General features: G+C 31.7%; 2 protein-coding genes across 2 annotated transcripts; both read right to left on the reverse strand.

The window, feature by feature from the left end:
- Positions 1-7,248: 7,248 nt before the first annotated feature.
- On the reverse strand, positions 7,249-11,402 carry LOC147395914 (protein NETWORKED 3C-like). The gene is made up of 3 exons (XM_086452053.1): positions 11,248-11,402; positions 10,064-10,163; positions 7,249-8,106 (listed from the first exon to the last, which is right to left on the reverse strand). Exons 2-3 carry the CDS (start codon positions 10,152-10,154, stop codon positions 7,385-7,387), a joined length of 813 nt encoding a protein of 270 aa, XP_086308179.1. The 5' UTR covers positions 10,155-10,163; positions 11,248-11,402; the 3' UTR covers positions 7,249-7,384.
- A 2,942-nt stretch (positions 11,403-14,344) lies between these two features.
- Positions 14,345-19,200, reverse strand: LOC147395915 (dolichol-phosphate mannose synthase subunit 3-like). The gene is made up of 4 exons (XM_086451203.1): positions 19,046-19,200; positions 16,043-16,181; positions 15,844-15,951; positions 14,345-14,577 (listed from the first exon to the last, which is right to left on the reverse strand). Exons 2-4 carry the CDS (start codon positions 16,142-16,144, stop codon positions 14,518-14,520), a joined length of 270 nt encoding a protein of 89 aa, XP_086307329.1. The 5' UTR covers positions 16,145-16,181; positions 19,046-19,200; the 3' UTR covers positions 14,345-14,517.
- Between the last annotated feature and the right edge of the window lie 180 nt (positions 19,201-19,380).

Consider the following 19,380-nt stretch of genomic DNA (forward strand, 5'->3'; position numbering starts at 1 on the left):
TCTATCTCTTTCATGCAAGGGTCATGTAATCAATTTGAAAATACAAAGGAGTCTGTGTGTGCTTTTAGTTTTTTTTTTCCCGTAATTTAAAAAAATTATGAGGAAATTATAGATTTATATGTGAGTTCAATTAAATAGTGACATGTGGGATGAAGTCATTCAATTCCCACATGTCACTATCTAAACCATAGGACTATAAAATAACACTATAATAATATATATTATAAAATGAAAATTGATGACTCTAGTTTCCTATACATGTTAACCTTTCATCCATGCAAATTGTTAATTAAAAAATATTTAGATCTCTTTGAGAGTAGCGTTCGACAGACAACACTAAGGTGACAATGTTGAGAGACAAAATTTGTCCAATATGACTTAAAAGTTTCGGATTGGGCTGATGTTTTCTGAGGGTGATCTCTATGGTAAGGAGATCATTCTCACAAAAAAATCAACCCAATTTGAGACGTCAAACTCCATCAAAAGTGATTTATATATTAATGATAAAAATTTAACAGTTTACAATTCTAAACTACTTTTGATGGGGTTAAAAATTTTCAGATTGGTTGATTTTATTTTTAGGGTGATCTCCTCACCATGAAAACCATCCTTAAAAAAAAAAAATAGCTCATTCTGAAACTTTTAACCTATATAGGACAAATGTTATCACCCAATGTTGTATCCCTAACTTTGTTTGCAAAAAGAGATCCCTCTTTTAATATTCTTGAATATGTAAGCAAACCAAATACTTTAATAAATTATATTTTTTTTTTATATCTGCATATTTGAAATGCTTTAATTCTTTAACATGAATATTTATCCTACATTATTTGATTTTATTAGTTGATTTGCTTCTAAAATTGGGATGCAATAGATGCTTTAAGTTTTACTTTCATTTGGGCATATATTAGAGATACCCCATACTTTTAAATTGATGAAATTCCTCCTTTGACCTTTTCTACCCACCCTCTCAAATTTTGAAGCGATTTAGAGATACCCCTCTACGTTTCGATAAATATTCGAGATACCCCGTATTTTCGATAAATATGTGCCCCCTTTGACCTTGTTGTCACCCCACCCCTCTCAAGTTTTGGTTGTTAGATACCCCCTTACATTTTGGTGAATATTTGAGATATCCCTTGAGTTTGACCTATTCTCTTTTCTAGATTAACAAAATAAAACCTAAACACCATCATTATTAACCTATGATAAATAAATAAATAAAAAATCAATAATACTTCTTTGAAAATCCAAACATCTTTGAGCATCCTAACCGATATAATAAATTAATTTTAATCCATTTAACCTCATCTTCAAGCAATTGTTTATAATTTCGCCTAAGTCCACCTCAAAAAAAAATAACTAATAAATAAATAAAATAAAATAAATCTTATCTTGTTCTTAAAGTACTGAGGTTGAAGAAGGATAGATTATTGGGAAGAAAACTCATCATATTCAACATTTAAGATAAATATTTTACGATAGTCTTCAATCTAAGGTTTCTACTCCTTTCCATCATGACCCCAAGACCAAGCTAGAGTCAAGGGAAGGTTGAAGAGAATACGTTATGGGAAAGAAAAAGTCTTCATTTTTGTGGGATTGATCACAAGTTTGGAAAGATTCAATTTGTTAAAAAATAAATATCTATGAGTCATGCATTTAACAGTTTCTTCGCTCTCTACGCCTCTTTCATGCTTGGGTCATGTCATATATAGACTATTAAAACACGTCTAGAAGGTTACCAGAAAATTACACCTTGTTTGGTCAACGTTTGTGTGTGTTTTTTTTTTTTATTTTTAATTTTTTATGAGTCGTGATAATCTAACTATCCCACGTGGCAAATTCGGTGATTACTTGACGTGAGAAATTTGGGAATCATAACGATGCATTCCTCGGGATACATAGTTCCCTCAAGATATCTTTTTTTTATGGGAAAGTGTAGCAGTGTATCTGAAGAAATGCAAATTTACGATTCCCGAACTTATCATGTAAGAGTAGTTGATTGAATTTACCAAGTGGGATACTCAGATTATCACTATTCTATTGATTTTATTTATTAACTTAAAATATTAAAGGAAATATTATAGATTTGTACATGACTCCAATTAAATAATGACACGTGGGGTGAAAAAACTTCAATCCATTCCCACATGTCACTGTCTAAACCATTAGACCTCAAAATAAAAAGAAATATATATATATGAACAGCGTTCCTAAGACTCATATTGGGACTCACATTGCGACACACCGTTTTGTCTTATATGGGCAAAAATATTTGGAATTGGCTGATTTTTTGTGAGGATGATCTCTATGGTGAGGAGATCATCCTTGCCAAAAATCAGCTCATTATGAAACTTCTAGACCGTCCAATTTTTGTTGAAAAATTATAGACCGTCCAATTTTTGTAAATCAATTTTGATGGGGTTAGAAGTTTTGGAATGGGATGATTTTTTGCCAGGATGATCCCCTCATCACAGAGATCATCCTCACAAAAAATCAGCTCATTCCAAACATTTTTGCCCATATAAGACAAAACGGTGGTCGCAATGTGAGTCTCAATATGAGTCTTAGGAACGTGACCCTATATATATATATAATATATATATAGGGAATGTTCAGCAACAAACATTTTGACAAACATTTTGGCAAAACATTTTTCAAAATATGGGTTAGAGGTTTTGGAATGGGCTGATTTTTGGTGAGGATGATCTCACGGTGAGGAGATCATCATCACCAAAAATCAGCCCATTCCAATACGTCTAACCCATCAAAAATGATTACAAAAAATGGACGGTCCACAATTTTTCAATTTGTAAACATGGGGCTAGAAGTTTTGGAATGGGCTGATTTTTGATGATGATGATCTCCTCACCATAGAGATCATCCTCACCAAAAATCAGCTCAATCCAAAACCTCTAACCCATGTTTTGAAAAATGTTTTGCCAAAATGTTTTGCCAAAATGTTTGTTGCTGAAAGGGACCCATATATATATATATAATATATATATATATATATATATATATATTATAATATATATATATATAATAATATATAATATATATATATATATATATATATATATAATATAACTAAGATAATATTTTTTAATTAAAAAAGATGATTTATTCTTTTCTTATTATTTATTATTATAGATATGTTAGTTATATTTTTATCGGTAAATGCATTCACATTGATTTTTGAGTCGAACCAGCATTACTAAGTAAGGATTTCATCCTTACTAAAGGTCGTTGGGCTCACCTTGTGGCATTATAAAAAATATGATCCGATACTTCAGTTTTGTAAAGGACAAAATTCTATTAATTTTGAAAAAAACAAATTTATCGTTAAATTTTAATTATAAAATTTTGAATTAGGTGGAAGTTTAAATTGTAGAGTGTTGAGTGTTGGATTGTTGATATGATAATCCATTTGAGTAAAATGGCCCTTAGTAAGGCTTAGAATCTTTATTATGTTAGTAAGAAAAAAAAAATTCTTGGATTATTTTTTTATTTTATTTTATCTTTGAACACTCATTTAATGTATTTTCATTGTGTCTCTCTCATTTTTCTTTAGTCCCACATTAGATGAGACGTTTATCTTAATTGATTTTTAAAATAATTTCTATAGCTACACTAATATAAATGTCAACTTACATGATTACGAAATACAAAACGTACAGAATAAGAAGGTAATTATACACATAATTTAAATTTCAAATAAATATTGATTAATTATCATAGATGGCATGAATCATGATCAATTTCTCCCTTTATATGTTGACTTAGGATTCAATACGGTGTCCCATTCCTCAACCAATGTTCCCACGTAGACACCATTCCTATACATAGAAATTGGACACTATTCTGGATTGTGATTCTAAAAATAAATAAAATAAGAGTCGTGCTGGAGTGTCCTCAATATTGTACCTCATATCTCACTTTTCTCAGTGTGAAAGTGTGTAGGAATCATAAATATTTTTCATTGGGATACGAGTGAAAAAGCATCTATGATTCTTGCACACTTTCATGTTAGGAAAGTGAGATATGAGGTACAATCTTGAGGTCACTCCAGCATTATTCATAACATAAATACCTATGTTTTTTTATTGGTTGAGAAATTTTCTTTAGTTTTAGGAGTATAAATGTAAGGAAAATCCTAAGGGGCTTTGTTTTTCACTGTGTTGATGTAATAGTTGTGGAGGATATTTTTTGTAACACATAAGATTGTGACACATGACACTACTTCTGACTCAGTATGCACTGACTTTCTCTAAAGTATCGAGTCCGATGAATCAGAAAATCTACAATATTACTGTCTCGGGATAAGAATGATAAGTCGGACTCGGAACGATATTTCACAGTATGGGCTACCGACAGAATCGAATCTCAAAAGATTAGAGATTCAGGATAAGATAAGATATAATTTAATCCGAAATACAAGGGATTATCTTTGATTGAAGGAAAATCCCCACGTAATAAAGAATGAATAAAGTCACATTCCATAATATGGTACACGTTAATTCGTTACAAAAAAAAAAAAGAGGAAATATTCTATTTGATAAACAAAGAAAATCTTATAAACAAGACAAGAAGAAAATGTTGAAGGTAAGTAATTCTTCCTCAAAATTAGAATTGTTAATCATTAATATAAGATTCTAACTAGAGCGTCAGAGAAATTGTATTGCAGGCACATCAAAAAATGTAAAAAGTAGCAGATCAAAGAAGAAAATTAAACATCTCAAGGTGTGTAAGAAATTATATCTACAATAGCCATTGAAATGTGCGCACCTCCACGTCAGAAATGTGATAATCGTAGTAAATTCCAATATCACCCCAACATTACTCTAAATGTAAATATTAAAACAATATTTTCCTTATCGAAGCGACATAGTGTACTCGTGATCTTCCAATAATAAACTACTCTTAGATAAAGAATGTGCCACATCATCTTTAATATTATTATGCCCACAAAAATTTGGTTCTCACTAATATCCCTACCTTCACATTTAAAATTAATAAAATTAAGGTTATTTTTGTGAAAAATCAAAAATAACATTTCCCTTAGTATTTGAGCAAGAGTGCATGTGACCTTTTCAATAAAAAATTGATTTGAAATAATTTATCTCATGTAACTATAATTGAGATCCTCCTACTTCTATGAGACTTGACTAACGACAAATATCTTACAACATTTACGTATAATGCCCGCTTTGTTCCCCAAACGTCAGACCAATCAGCGATTCCTACAATTAATGTCCGCTCGTTGGGCCCACTGATATCTAGTGTGTATTAATTATGGAAAAAACTTTGAAGCGGGTAGTCTGCTTCAAAATTTTGAAGAAACCCTCTTCTATGAATTACACGTGGCATTTCTAATTTAAGAGCTATTCCTACTTTTGGCGGAAATGTAGGGAGTGAAATAAATTGAAAATGCCATATGTCTTGTAACAACGAGGGTTTCTTCAAAATTTTGAAGCGTCTGCCGGCTTCAAAGTTGGACTCTTTATATATTTGGTGGGGTGAGAAGAGTCGTTATTGATAAGAAGAAAGTCACAACATCGTGTGGTTCAAGCATGATTTTAAATCTTATCCAAGATTGGGATGACTCATCTGATTTGTCTCGATATCATCCATTGTCGAGATGGGTTGACAAGTCATCTCAAACCTGATGTTTTGACAAGTTGTCCACTAACGACTCTTATTTCAATTGTCACTTATCCTTCTCACTTTGTTGTAGGGATTTATATATTATATACTACTTGGTTGAAGGGTAATTTTCTGACTTAAATGTCAGAGTGTTTATTTTTTATAGAATCCTGTCGTTGAGATACGAAGATAGAAAACTCAGTACAAAGCAACTCAAGACGATTCTAATTTAAAAGATTTAGTGATTGACATTTTGGTCATCTATAATTTAGTTCGTGTTAATAAAGAAAGAGTAACAAATAGCAAAGAATTAAAACTTCAAGATTTCATTAATTTAATGATTGAAACTAAGAAATCTATTTTCAAGAAATGAAAATTATATTTCTCATTCGAAGGGAAGTAAGCTACTTAAGAATTTCTCATTTTATTTAATTTATGTCGTAATTATAATGAATTAAGTGGGATAAAAAAAATAATTGTAACCAATCATAATAAAGGTGGATCAGATCAAGCAATCAAGAAGTTTTTTCAAAAAATTATCTAAAAATGATCCGGGATGCATGTTTTCATTTATCTCTCTTCCTGGATTCATATTCTATTTTGATTTTGAACTATGAAATTAATTTATTTTCTCTAGTAATTAAATAAGAATTAAGAAAAAAATTTCAGAATCTCAAATTTCTCTCCTCTCATGTGCTCTGTTTTTTCATTTACTCATGAAACCACACCATGGTTCTTAATTATTTCTTCATTGTATGCTTGAAGTCGAACAACAAATAGAAAGAAAAACAAAACACCAAACTTTTTTTCCCAATGAAAGAAAAAAAAAATCCTAATTTCAAATAAAACCAATAGAAAAATTAAAATTGTCATTCTTTTCTTTTCTTATTGTGTCCTAATCTAACCTAAATTTAATAATCAAGAACTAGGGTTACAAAGAATCAAATCTAGAAAATATATCAAATAAACAAGAAGAAATATACCACTTTTTTTTAATCTCTAAAGAATCAAAATAAATTGATCAACATTAATCTCCAACACCACTGAACCCTAACCATTCTCACAAATGCAGTCGAGAAATCGAAAGAAAAGATAAAAGGACACCTATAGTAGCTGATAACTTTATTCGCTTTATTTTTCTCTCTTTTTTGAAATAAATAACATTAGAATTTTAATTATTTTCTAAGAAGTTGAGTTGGGGAAAATCTTTTCCCATGATTTTCTTCTAAGATAAATAATCATATTAATTATGCAAATCAGATTACACTTTGTTTGCTTATCACATAACCTTTCTAAACCATTTTCAAATCAGATTTTTGAATGAGGATTTGACAATGATGATGATGGTTATCTAAGTTTTTCCATGATAATGGAGATTTGACCATTTCAAAATATACAAAAAATACAGATAAAGGAGAAAGATTACGTCAAGTTGGGAAAAGGCGTAAATACTTTACTTTCTCCTAACATGAATCCTAATGATTCCGACTTAAATGTGATTAAGAATGCGAGAGAAGGAAATAAAAAATAAATAAATTAAAAATATATATCTTTGAAATGAAGGAAAAGAATGAATCATGAAAAGAAATCACACCACCTACGACTATAATAAAGCCTAGAGATTCAAAAACATATAGAACTAAGTTTCTAAAGATTACACTTTGTTTGCTTACCACATACATATAGAACTAAGTTTCTAAAGATTACACTTTGTCTGCTTGCCACATACCCTTTGTTCCTATCTTGAAAACCCAGAAAATAATTTCCCTGAAAATAAGTTGAAATCAAAAGGATTCCATTTCTTGGATGAGTACTCCTTAAGAATGCTCTTGTTTTTCTTCTTGGTTTCACTCAAATTCTCCTTTAAGATCTCAAGAGATAAACTAAGTTGTCTAATTACTTGTCTCTTCTCTTCATCTTTTGCAAGTAATTGCTCTTTTTGAATCTTATTCTCCTCTTTTAGCCTCTTTAATTCTTCTCTAAGCTTCATAACTTCACTTTGACTAATCACACTTGAAACTCTTTCTTCTCTCATTCTTCCACCACCTTGTGTTTCTTCCTCCTCTTCTAGTTCAGGGTCTTCAACTTCAGACTCACCACCAGCTTCATCTTCTTGTTGGGTTACTTCCTCGTGTTCGGGATCATCAACTTCAGAATCCCCACAATCTTCAGAACCAAAAGTCTCGGAGTAGCTATCGTAGGATTTCTCCATTGGACTCATTAACTTCTTAGATTGGTATTTGGTCGAGAAAAGGAATCCCAATGGTGTCGTCAAGCGGGCCTTGGATTCTGCTTTGAGCAAATCAAATCGCTCTGCTAAGGAACGGTGCGTGCGGTAGAAATCCTCGACCATGTTGATTAACTCCGGACGCTTCTTGTAGTACATCTCGGCACGTTGGGCAAAAGAATCCGCGTCTTCTTCTATTAGTTTTAGCATCACCTTTGTCTTCTCATCTAGCTCTGTTTAGTAATTGAGAGAAGGTAAATGAGAATCAAATAAATGGCTAAATCATCTCTAGAGAGGAAGTTTGATTTATTTTCAATGATCCAACATTTAAGCAATATGTAGGAAATATCATCAAGAAAAGACCATTTCTTCTATTGTTTAAAGGTGTCACCATCTATTGAAGTATCTATGAATTGAGCTTATGAAAGAAAGACCATTTCATTGACCCCAATACATCTTTTTAGTGTTATGGGACTAAATACCACACTTTATCATCTTCAATTTTCATTTCAGTATAAAATTTGGTGCGAGAAACAAGGTAACAATAAAAAATAATGCAAAAAATCAGACAAAAATAAAGAGCACAACATTAAATTTTTTATGAAGATTGTGTAGAAGCCCATGGGCTTAACTCATCCTTACAAAACCGGCTTGTAAGAGAGGATTGCCCCAGGTTTATATATAGCCCAAGTTAACGTGTGGGACAATCGCTCACACTCCCCTCACATGTAACGTGTGAGGGGGCTTCAAAATCGGCTTGCCCACTCTGATACCATGTAGAAGCCCATGGGCCTAACTCATCCTTACAAAATTGGCTTCAAGTTTATATATAGCCCAGGGTTATATACGGAGGCAACGTGGGACTATAGCTCACAGTTTGATGCCTAGGTCCATATATGGATTGTATGAAATTCAACGATTATGTCTGTAGTGACATGAATATGTGGCCCACCCTTTGTGATTCTACAACAAAATCAGCCCATGACACAACTGAAAAACACCAATGGTAAGTCAACGAGAAAGTTGGTTCAATGGGATTTGAACCTAAGTTGTGGGATCAACACTTCATAAACCTTAAGCAACTTGTCTAAGTTGACTCAATGATTTGTTTGGTTCCATTGAGTTTTGGGGCGAATCACCTCAAAATCCAATCGAGTTGAATGATTTAAAGAGTTTTAAAACCATGCACTCCAATGCAATTAAGACAATCCTAACCATCCAAATGTTTTACATATCCATGATGAGAGGATCAATAATGTGCCCTATCAGATTGTATGTTTCTTTTGGTATTATTTATTCTAATTAAGAAGTTTTTTAGGTTTACATTGGGAAGCAGTCTCCCATTATAATCTAAGGGTGTCAATGGGTATCCAATTATTTGATATAACTAAAACCGATTAATCGGTTTTGGGTCTACCAATATGGACTCAATCATTTTTGGGTCCAGTTTTGGGTAGCTATCTTAAGGACCCAATGAGACTCGGGTCTTCTTCAAGTACCCGACTAGTAAGTTTATAATATTCTATAATAAAATTAGTAATCTAATTAAATGCTTACAAAGAGATATCTTGAAGTAAAATTAAAATATAAAGAAAATGTGAAGTTTTTAATTTTTACCTTTTCTCTACATATACTTTCATCCATTTTTCAAATTTTTATAAATTTCAACTATCAATAAATGGTTCTTACTTTAATTTTCTGTGATTTTCTTCTCAAAAGCTTGATTTACTTAAAAGACTTTTTGGTTAATTTTTTTTACTTTCATTGAGGAATTACAAGTTAAATTATTACATTTATAAATAATTGTCAATTCTATTCGATACTCATGTTTTTCTCGTTCAAAAAAAATTAAAATGAAAATAAATCCATCTTAATGGGTACCCGATATGGGTATCGGGTATTTGTTGAGTCGGTTCTGATTCTAAGGATCTCATACCCGGAACCAAACTCATTAAGAATTGGAACCGAGATTTTATTTAGGTTCCGGTTCTGGGTACATGTGGAACTGACCCATTGACACCCCTATTATAATCTCATTAATCTTTCTAAAAAAAAATTAAAAAATTAAAATAAAAAATATGCTCAAAAGTTTAGATTAATGGGAATAACTTTATATTTCTATTATCAGATACAATGTGATGCGTAGTAAAATAAACATTATGAAAATGGATTGAAAGAAGGAATGAGTACCTGAAAGAGTGGATTGGAGCCACGTGGAGCGACATGGGCTGTTGTGACTATCAAACCACCATGAGTGAGAGGACTTCTTCAATGCCATCATCTCTCTTACCTTCACCAACAAAATTAAATAATTACAGTTACATAAAAATAAAAAACACTTGAGTTTACTTAAATTTCCCAAAATGCCGTAAAATAAATCTTACAGATGAGCAAAATTAATAGTCAACCTGAGGGTATTTTCGTCATTATGCAGCTAACTTTCCCATATCCTAATAAAACTAATACTTAACAAATGCTGTGATAGTTTAATCTTAATGGATCACAGTAAATCTGATCAGATAATTGTAAGGATTCCAACCGTTGGATCTAGTTCTCATGAGGATGGGGCCATGGAACATTTAGTGATTCAAACATAGAAATATGCCACGTGGCAATTTACTTGGACCAATGGTATGAACTCTTTGTTGAATCTATGAAACAAAACCAGGTGGACTGGTCATCTATAACGTTGAGAGTTCTTTAGAGAGATTCTATTAGCACACCAAGTTTTTCTTACAACACACCAATCCTTTTGAAATCAGTCGGTAAGAAAACGTTGGTGTGTTAATAGAAGCTCTCTTTTCTTTTTTTTATAATCATGGTGACGTTAGAATCTAACGGCTAGAAACCGGTTTGTAAAGGCTGAGGAAATATCAGCCAATCAATTGTCTAAGGGTATTTTAGTAATTTGATCGAACGAATTCAAATCAAATATGAGTGACGTCACCTTTGGACGTACACCATGTTTTTCAAAACCGATGCCTTATACCGCTTGACCTCTTTCTTCTCTAATAAGAGATGAACAAAATGACGTAAATACCCTCGTCTTCAACCGCTAGCCAAAGAATACCTCGATTTGTTTTCTCTCAAACCAGTCATACTCATCCTCTAGGATTCAAAAAAAAAAAACAAAACTTCTACCTACTTCTTAAACCCTAAGATTCTGTTTTCTTCAAACCTCAAACACAGGATCAAGATGGGATTTTTGGGAAAATAGGAAAAAAATGGAAATTTTACAGTAAAAAAAAATCAAGGGTTTTCTAAGAGAGATCCAGGGCTTGAAGATGACTGGTTTTAAGAGAAAAATCAAGGGTTTTTCAACCAATAGACTTAAATAAAGAGTAATCTGAATCTCACACACACAAAGAGCATACCTGAGTTCTCTCTGCTTGCTGGCTCCAGAGAGTGAGAGAGAGGGGCTGAGAGAGGAAGAAACAGAGCTCTCTCTGTGTCTAGTTGTGAGATGTACTTCTCAAGAACTGAACAGAAAACTCCAACTTGTGTTTTTTATATATATTTAAAAAAAAAAAAAAAAAAGGAATCCTCTCTTAAACTTTGTTCCGTTTAGAAATTAGACAAACACTTTAACCAACCAAAATTCGACAGGTGTGTATATAGCCGCAGAGGTTGAAAACCTCGAGGCAAAGAGTTTTTAGAGTCTCGCTAACGAACAAATCCAAAATGATTATTCTTTAAATGACTAAACTACCCCAACTTTTACTCTTATTTTCCTCTCCAACCACATTCTGTCTTGAATAAGATCCTGTCTTATATTATAAGCTTAAAATACAATATACTAGCGATGTAATTCCTAGTAACGAATACGACAAAAAGTTGGTGGGTTTGAATTAAATCTAATTATTTCTGGATCTTAATTGTGCGAATGTATTCTAATTTGATTATTAAATGGATTGTGTTCGAATTAGAGACATCAATCTGATTAATCCAATTTGATTTATTTAATCATTGAGTTATGTTGACATATGTACAACTTAACCCTTATACAATCTATAACAAAGATGGATTCAAGATTTTTTTTTAATGAAGGTAACTAAAAATTTTTGTGGGGACAAATGTTCCCATTGAAAATTTACTCCTGATTGATAGATTGGTGGTTACGATTTGTATATTGTAATCATGTTTTGATCATAATTGTGTTATGTTCATGGATTGTGTGTGTCAATTTGATGAACAAAACACAGCCCAAACTTCAAACTCAAGTATAAGATTTTGACGAGATTATTAAACAATTCAAATTCATGTTGAAATTTTTTTTCTTTTTCGAAAACCTTAACCTCAAACCTCAAAGATGGCAACCATGAACCACCACCCCTAATTGGCCAATTCAACACATTGTCGTCACCCATGACTACACTACAAGCAAAGAGTAAGACAAGTGTTGTAATTTCGATGTGCAAGGAAGGGTATTTATGAGATTATTGAATTAATTATAAAGATTTGTACTTATCTGGAGATAGAGCGTAGTTTTGTCCGATAAGAGGTGGCAACGGTCTGATTTTGAGGTGGGGTAATCTCTCTAAACCTTTTTGTTTGTAGCAAAAAAGAAAAAAAAAAAAAAAAAAAAAAAAAAAAAAAAAGGGAAATTTCAACTGTCTAACAGTCGTATTGCTGTTTAACTAAAGTGTTTTTTTAAGAAAAAAATTTAATTAATTATTTTCTAAACTGCAGAACTCGAATTTTTTTAACTTACATAATAAAATACACATGAATATAAAGGGCTCATTTGTAATTTTGAAATATATTTAAGTGATCGTATTGAAGATTACAAAATAAAAAAGATATTTTTTTAATTTTAAAAATTAATTATCACTGTAATTATATTAAATTTAAATGTTAAAGAGGGGTTAATTTTGAAATCTAAAATTTGATGATATACTACTTCTACTCTGTTTTCTTTCATTATAATAATAAAGATATTAATATTGAATTAATAAACATATAAGTAAAAAAAAAAAAAAAAAAGAATAATGAGGGCATAGGGGACTCAAATAACCACGACTCAAGAAAACAAACATCGGTCCTTTGAAAGGGAAAAAGAAAAATATCGTTCTATTTGCACACACCATATGTGCTTATAATACCCAATTGTAAAAAAAAAAGCGTGAATTTTTTGTTCAATGTATTGGTATCGAATCATTTTTGGAAGGTTTGATAAGTACGTACTGATCCTATACATAGAGATTTAGTGATGACATACCAAACATAAAAATAAAAAATAAAAATTACATGAGAAATTTTTGTTTAGTAGGTAAATACCAATCAATTTTATAATGTTCGGTAGGTAAGTATTGAATGTTTCAGAATTAATTGAAACATGTTTCGTTTGAGCTTTTATTAGCAATTTCGCCTTTAATTCTTGAAAAATTCATGAATTTTTAATATTTTTTAATGAAAGTATTATTTTTTGGATTATTGAACTACTCTGAATAATTCATGGATTTTAAATTTGAAAAGAATAGAACACATTTTTTTTTACTGAATTTTATGATTTTTACAAATTTTAATAAAACTTAGGTGGAAAAAAATGCTACTATAACTTGTTGTATGTTGCAAAGTGCGAACTTGAAAGTCATGACGTGTAACACAAATTGACTTTGAAACGGCCATGTTTTAAAATTTTGGAGGAATCCAAATTTTTACTTGACAAATGTTATTTTTATCTTTAAAAAACTAATGGAATGTACCTCTACATCTATTTAAGATTACACCTTAATTTTTCAAATTAATGATTTGTCCCTCGACTTTGGTCTTCTTTTAAAAATCAATGAAACCATAGCCTCAATGTCCTCATTATAACCATCACCAATTTCATCATCATCATCATCATCACACTCATATGGCCAAATTTTTTGTTTTCAAAATTTTGAAATAATACCAGATAATACACATATGAAACATATGCCGCTTATTTTCCATTTATCGAATTTTGGATCAGATTTTTCCAATTTAAAATCGAATAGAACTCAAATTTTTCACGAATCGAATTTTTGCCGTATTCCGAATGGCTAACAAGGGTCTAAACCTACCAAACAAAATCCGTAAAAAAAAATTCTGAGTTCTTCAATCCGAAATTGTCTCTTTGAAGGTTTTAATAATGGTTTTCTCTTATCTTCCTTGGTAATTAAACAAAAACAAAAAAAAAAAAAAAACAAAAAACAAAAAAAAAATAATAATAAAATAATAATAATAATAAGATAACTTGAAAATAACCTAAAAAACTAATCTCCGTTGATTCAACTTCACGCAAAACTAATCTTTGTTTTTGTTTGTATCAAACCCAATGAAAGAATTGTTAACGTCGGATGCAAGGACTAACTGAACCCAATCAAAGCAAATTGAACAAATAGAAAACACAATAACTAGTTTAGGTCTGAGTTTACATAAAATCTCTTCTAACTTGCATTCTATGTGCTTGTAATTTTCACAACTAAACAAAACTTAAACAAAACTTAAACAAAACTAGGTTTCATCTGAATTTCCATAGTGGAGTCAAGTCGGTAGTTAATGTATACTGTCACAGTGTCCACTCCAATTCGAGTTAAGTTCATGGAGCTCATCTTCGGTTGACAATCTGTCTAGGATTCTTTAAATCGAATGTGAAAAAGAAATGCTTCGATCAAACCTTACCCACTGACCGAATCAATTCCTCTTTGCTTCAAGAATTCCTTTGCTTCTACAATGTCCTACAAAATAAAATTTTTGATTCCAAGTTCTCTAAAATAAAATAAAAACTAAATCTCGATAAACAGGAAATAAGATCAGTTCTCTTGTAGAACATTTCTTCCATGGGTAGAATCCACATAGGAGATTCCTTAAACGAAGTATCCATCTAACAAGATGAACCAATTGATGCACTCACAAGAGGGACGAATCCAAGTATGCTGCAAAGGCTTCACATAAAAGGGGTTATGTGAAGTAATGTATGCCCACGAAATCAGTGTTTTGAATTCTACATACCCTCTTCTTCAACTACTTAAAAAACAAAAAAAACCCTTATTTTTCTTTCCAAAACCATTCATCACCTTCAAGCTTGTTTTTCTTCATGCTTGAGATCCCACCCCCTGGCGAGCACATGATTACACCCAATACACCAGTTTGTGGTGGGTGGGCAGGCATATCCAAAGGAACTAGTCCTACTTCCAAAGAGGGGGTGGGGCACATCCTACGATATCAAAATAAATTTATGAAAAAAAGAAAAGAAAGAAAGATGACAAACCCAAGTTATTGAGAGTTTTTTTTTTTTTGATAAGTAAAGACTTATATTAGAAAATGGAGGTTGAGGAGACCAACCAAGAAAGTTACAACAAAGAAAAACAGAGAAAACCAAACTAAGCCATTGCTATGTTACAAACCCTGTCCCAATTTCCTATAATATCATCAAAGAAGACACCTCTAAGCTCTTCGTGAATCTTGCACCTAAAAATATGGTTATTGAGCTCAAGCCCCAACAAATGGCAAATAGCTCCAAAGAACTCTCTTGGCAGCCACAAAATGCCCGCCCCACGAACACTAACCCACAAATAAATCTGCAACTGACTTTGGAAGACACCCCCAAGAGCCAAACTGCGAGAAAACAAAAATGGCTCCAACCCTCATGGGCCCCAACTTGGAGTGAAGCAACAAGTGATCAACTGACTCACCATCGCACTTACACGTAAGGTAAATGTTGGGGAGTAATGAAAGGTTGGCCCCCACCCCTTCATGTCCTCGATGTATCCTAAAATTTTGGGATAAGGCTTTCCTTGAATATAGAACTTAACAAATTTAAAGCCATAAGCCTATAATCAAATGCCATAGAAGAGCTTAACTGTGTAGGTGAAAGGAAAACTCTAGGTAGGTCATATCAACCTCCTACACCCCTTTGTATTATTCTGTTTTACAATATATTATATACCTCTAAAAAATGTACGTAAAAAGAAAAAAAAACAATAATAAGAGAAAAGAAAAACCTGATGCAGTAGTCCTGCTTCATTAGGACATGTTGGAAATTGCATCAAACCAACTCCAACCAGTAAAAGACCATAGCATCCAAGCGACACGATAGAGTAGACTGGTAGCTGGCAAGAAAACAAGAAGAGAGGAAGTTAAGAAAATAACGAATTAGATGAAAACTTGAGCAAAATAATAAATAAAGGATTGGAAACTCACCAACCATGCATGGCTACATGGAACTACAGATGTCTCCAAGAGACCGATCCAAAATGCAGAGATGGCCACAAGCAATGTCAAAATCTTTATGATATGCTTCATTTGGCCTTGCAATGAAAGAATGCTTAGTAATTCCTACCTATAAAAGACACAAATCTAGAATAAAATTTATTTGATTTCCAAACAATGAAGTAATGTATAAATCCTTGAATAAACTCAGTCTGCAAAAGTATTGAAAATTAGATAATAGTAGAAATTTTCTTTTAAAGTGGTAAGAAATTTACAAACAACAGCTTCCACTAATCAATTATACCTAATCAACAGAACAACTGCAAATTTTTACGTGCTCAATAAATTTATGAACAATGGAACATAGATAAGAATTATATTTTTTTTATCGAAAAGATGAAATTAAGCTAATGATGCAACCAAAAATTCAGCACTGCGGATCAACCAAAAATTATTAATATAATTTTTTTTTTAAAAGAACCATAGTATCACTGCCATCAGAAGGGAACAACCATGAGATCATTTCATTGAAAAATTGCAATATAATGCAATACTCAAAGCCCTTGCGCAATATCCCAACATCATTTGGCAAGTTTACTTCAAACTACAGAATCATCTACACAATCGAAGAATCCATGTTTGAGAGAATCAAACATCAATGACAACAAAGACTTATCCCAAAGATTTTGTGTCGGCTAAACGAATCATGTTCCTCAGATTCCACTCTGTCAAAAGCCACTTTATATTTAGTGATCAACGAAAATCTACAATGGGAACATGAGATTGTAACAGAAAAAATCACAAAAAAACAAAAAAAAACAATTCTTTAAATTTAGTAGGGGTTTTTTAAGGTATTGGCAAGAACCCTACATATTAAAATCGATACTACAACGCATAATTGAAAGGAAAAAAAAAAGCTAAACTTGATAAAAACGAATAATCTTAAATCTAAAACCAAAAAAGCCAATAAATTGCATAAAAATTCATTTGTTAGGAATAAACTAGTGAAACATGGAGCTTACCAATGATTGTGTTGATGTTAGAGAGTTAGAGGATTGAGATTTGGGGGGGAGGAGGATAGAAGAAGTAGTTTCATAAATTATAATAACTTTTTTCAAATGGTCAAAATTTAGACTGTAAGGAAATATTCAATCAGATATTGTAATATGTCATCACATACTTTTTTGTACAATGGCACAATGACCTAACAGTTAGAAATCGCATATGCAGTTCGTACAATTAACACATTAAAAAAAGTAGGTAGGTTCAAAAATTAAAATAATGATAATAACTATTTTCAAATGGTCAAAATTTAAACAGGGGGGCAATATTCGATCAGATATTGTAGTATGCCATCACATACTTTTTTTTTTTTACAATGACCTAACAGTCATAAATTGCATATGCACTTTGTACAAATAACACATTCAAAAAAAAAACCGAACTTTAATATGGATCCAAGTGTTTGCAAGAACCCAAAGAATCTTATTAAATTTAGCATAGTGAGTATTCATACTAGTGCTTGGACTATAACACCAACGACTTGTGCTTCATTGTATCCTGCTTACATTTTTTATTTAGAGCCTTTGTGCACTAGCAATCTTCATTTGATAACTATCCTTTAAACAGCGTCAAAGATTTCATCGAGCCTTGAAGTCAATAGGATCACCATTCATCTTTACATTTTGTTCCCTCACTTTCCTCACATCAAATTTCACACCGTTTCCAATAGTTTTTTACGATATTTACTACCATTTGATAGAGGCACTACTGAGCTTTGAAATCCATTAACTCATCATTCATCATATTTTTTGTTCTACTATTTTCCCCCATCAAGTTTCACACAATTTTCAATACCCAAATCTTTTTATAATAAATCTTGTATATTATACCAAAGGGAGCAAATACTTGCAGATCACATAAAACAGGTAGCACTCCATTGTAGAAAAAATCCCAATTTTTTTTTTTTTTAAACTTTTCTAATTCACATAATACCCTTATCTGTTGCACATCAAATGGGAAACTGAGTTTACTCAGATGAATCATTCAAGTTGAGATAATCAAAATATAAAATCACGACTGAATTGGTGAGAAATTTGGAACATGTTGAATTAGTGGGAAGTTGTCTAGCTGTTACAGAGTTGACACGACCAAATAATTCTATAGAGACAACCACCGAAATTTGAAACCCCAACTAAATTGGTGAGAAATTTGAAACAATGGCTGAATTGGAAGGACCCACCATTAAATTATGTATGCCTCACTATTGCGTATGAAGGGTTTTGGATTGAGATGCTAAATTATGTACGCTTCACTAGGTGCAATGTGTATTTTTCACGTGACGGAGTGTTACCTGTTGTATGTGATCTGCAAGTATTCGCTCCCATCAACAAAACAATTGTGAGTTTTTTTACGTGCTCAGTAAAGTTATGAACAAACAGAACATAGATATGATTTTCTTTTAAATTTATCGGAAATATGAAATTATTAATAATTTAATATAATTTTTTTTTAAAGAACCTTAGTATCAGTGCCATCAGAAGGGGACAAACCATGAGATAATTTCATCGAAAAATTGCAATAGAAAGCAATACTCAAAGCCCTTGCGCTATATCCCAACATCATTTGGCAAGTTTAGCTCAATCTACAGAATCATTTATAAATCCACAAAGCCTTAGTCCACTCTGTTCAAAGTCACCTTATATTCAATGAAAATCAATGGTGGGAACATGAGATTGTAACCCAAAAATCACAAAAATAAATTCTTTAAATTTAGTGGTGGATTTTTTAGGTATTGGTAAGAGCTCTACAGATCAAAATCAATAGCACTTGAAATATCAGACGCATAATTAAAAGGAAAAAAAAAATGTAAAAAAATAAAATAAAGAGCTTAGCTTGGTAAACGACTAACCCTAAACCTAAAACCCAAAAAAAGCCAATAAATTGCATAAAAATTCTTCTGTAACAAATAAAATAGTGAAACATGTAGCTTACCAATGATCGTGTTGATGTCATCGTGAAGGCGCGCGCGCGCGCACACACATTGTGTTGTTGATCGTAGAGGAAATGATAAGAGTTCTTTTCTATATGCAATATTTATAGAAGGATTTTGTTAAAGTGTACCCTAAGAGCACGTGGTTAAGTGCACTAAATGCACTTTGGAAATTCGATTTTGTTTCGAAAATGCCTTAACGTATGCCTTAAGGGCACACTTTAACAAGACCCTTTTATAAAATTATGAATAATGATTTTCTTACACCCCTTAACATACGCCCCTTGATGTGCCATGTGCTAAAATCATATAGTTTTTCTTAGGATACATAATTGCT

The sequence above is a fragment of the Akebia trifoliata genome, chromosome 8, assembly GCF_017979445.1.
Source record: "Akebia trifoliata isolate Shusen 1 chromosome 8, ASM1797944v1, whole genome shotgun sequence".
Classification (NCBI taxonomy): domain Eukaryota; kingdom Viridiplantae; phylum Streptophyta; class Magnoliopsida; order Ranunculales; family Lardizabalaceae; genus Akebia; species Akebia trifoliata.

Coding starts and splice junctions, on each gene's coding strand:
- LOC147395914 (XM_086452053.1), bottom strand. CDS start 10,154: ATGATGGCATTGAAGAAGTCCTCTCACTCATGGTGGTTTGATAGTCAC. Junction 8,107..10,063: donor GCTCCAATCCACTCTTTCAG/GTACTCATTCCT, acceptor ATTACTAAACAG/AGCTAGATGAGAAGACAAAG.
- LOC147395915 (XM_086451203.1), bottom strand. CDS start 16,144: ATGAAGCATATCATAAAGATTTTGACATTGCTTGTGGCCATCTCTGCA. Junction 15,952..16,042: donor CATGTAGCCATGCATGGTTG/GTGAGTTTCCAA, acceptor TTTTCTTGCCAG/CTACCAGTCTACTCTATCGT. Junction 14,578..15,843: donor AAGCAGGACTACTGCATCAG/GTTTTTCTTTTC, acceptor TTTATTTTGTAG/GACATTGTAGAAGCAAAGGA.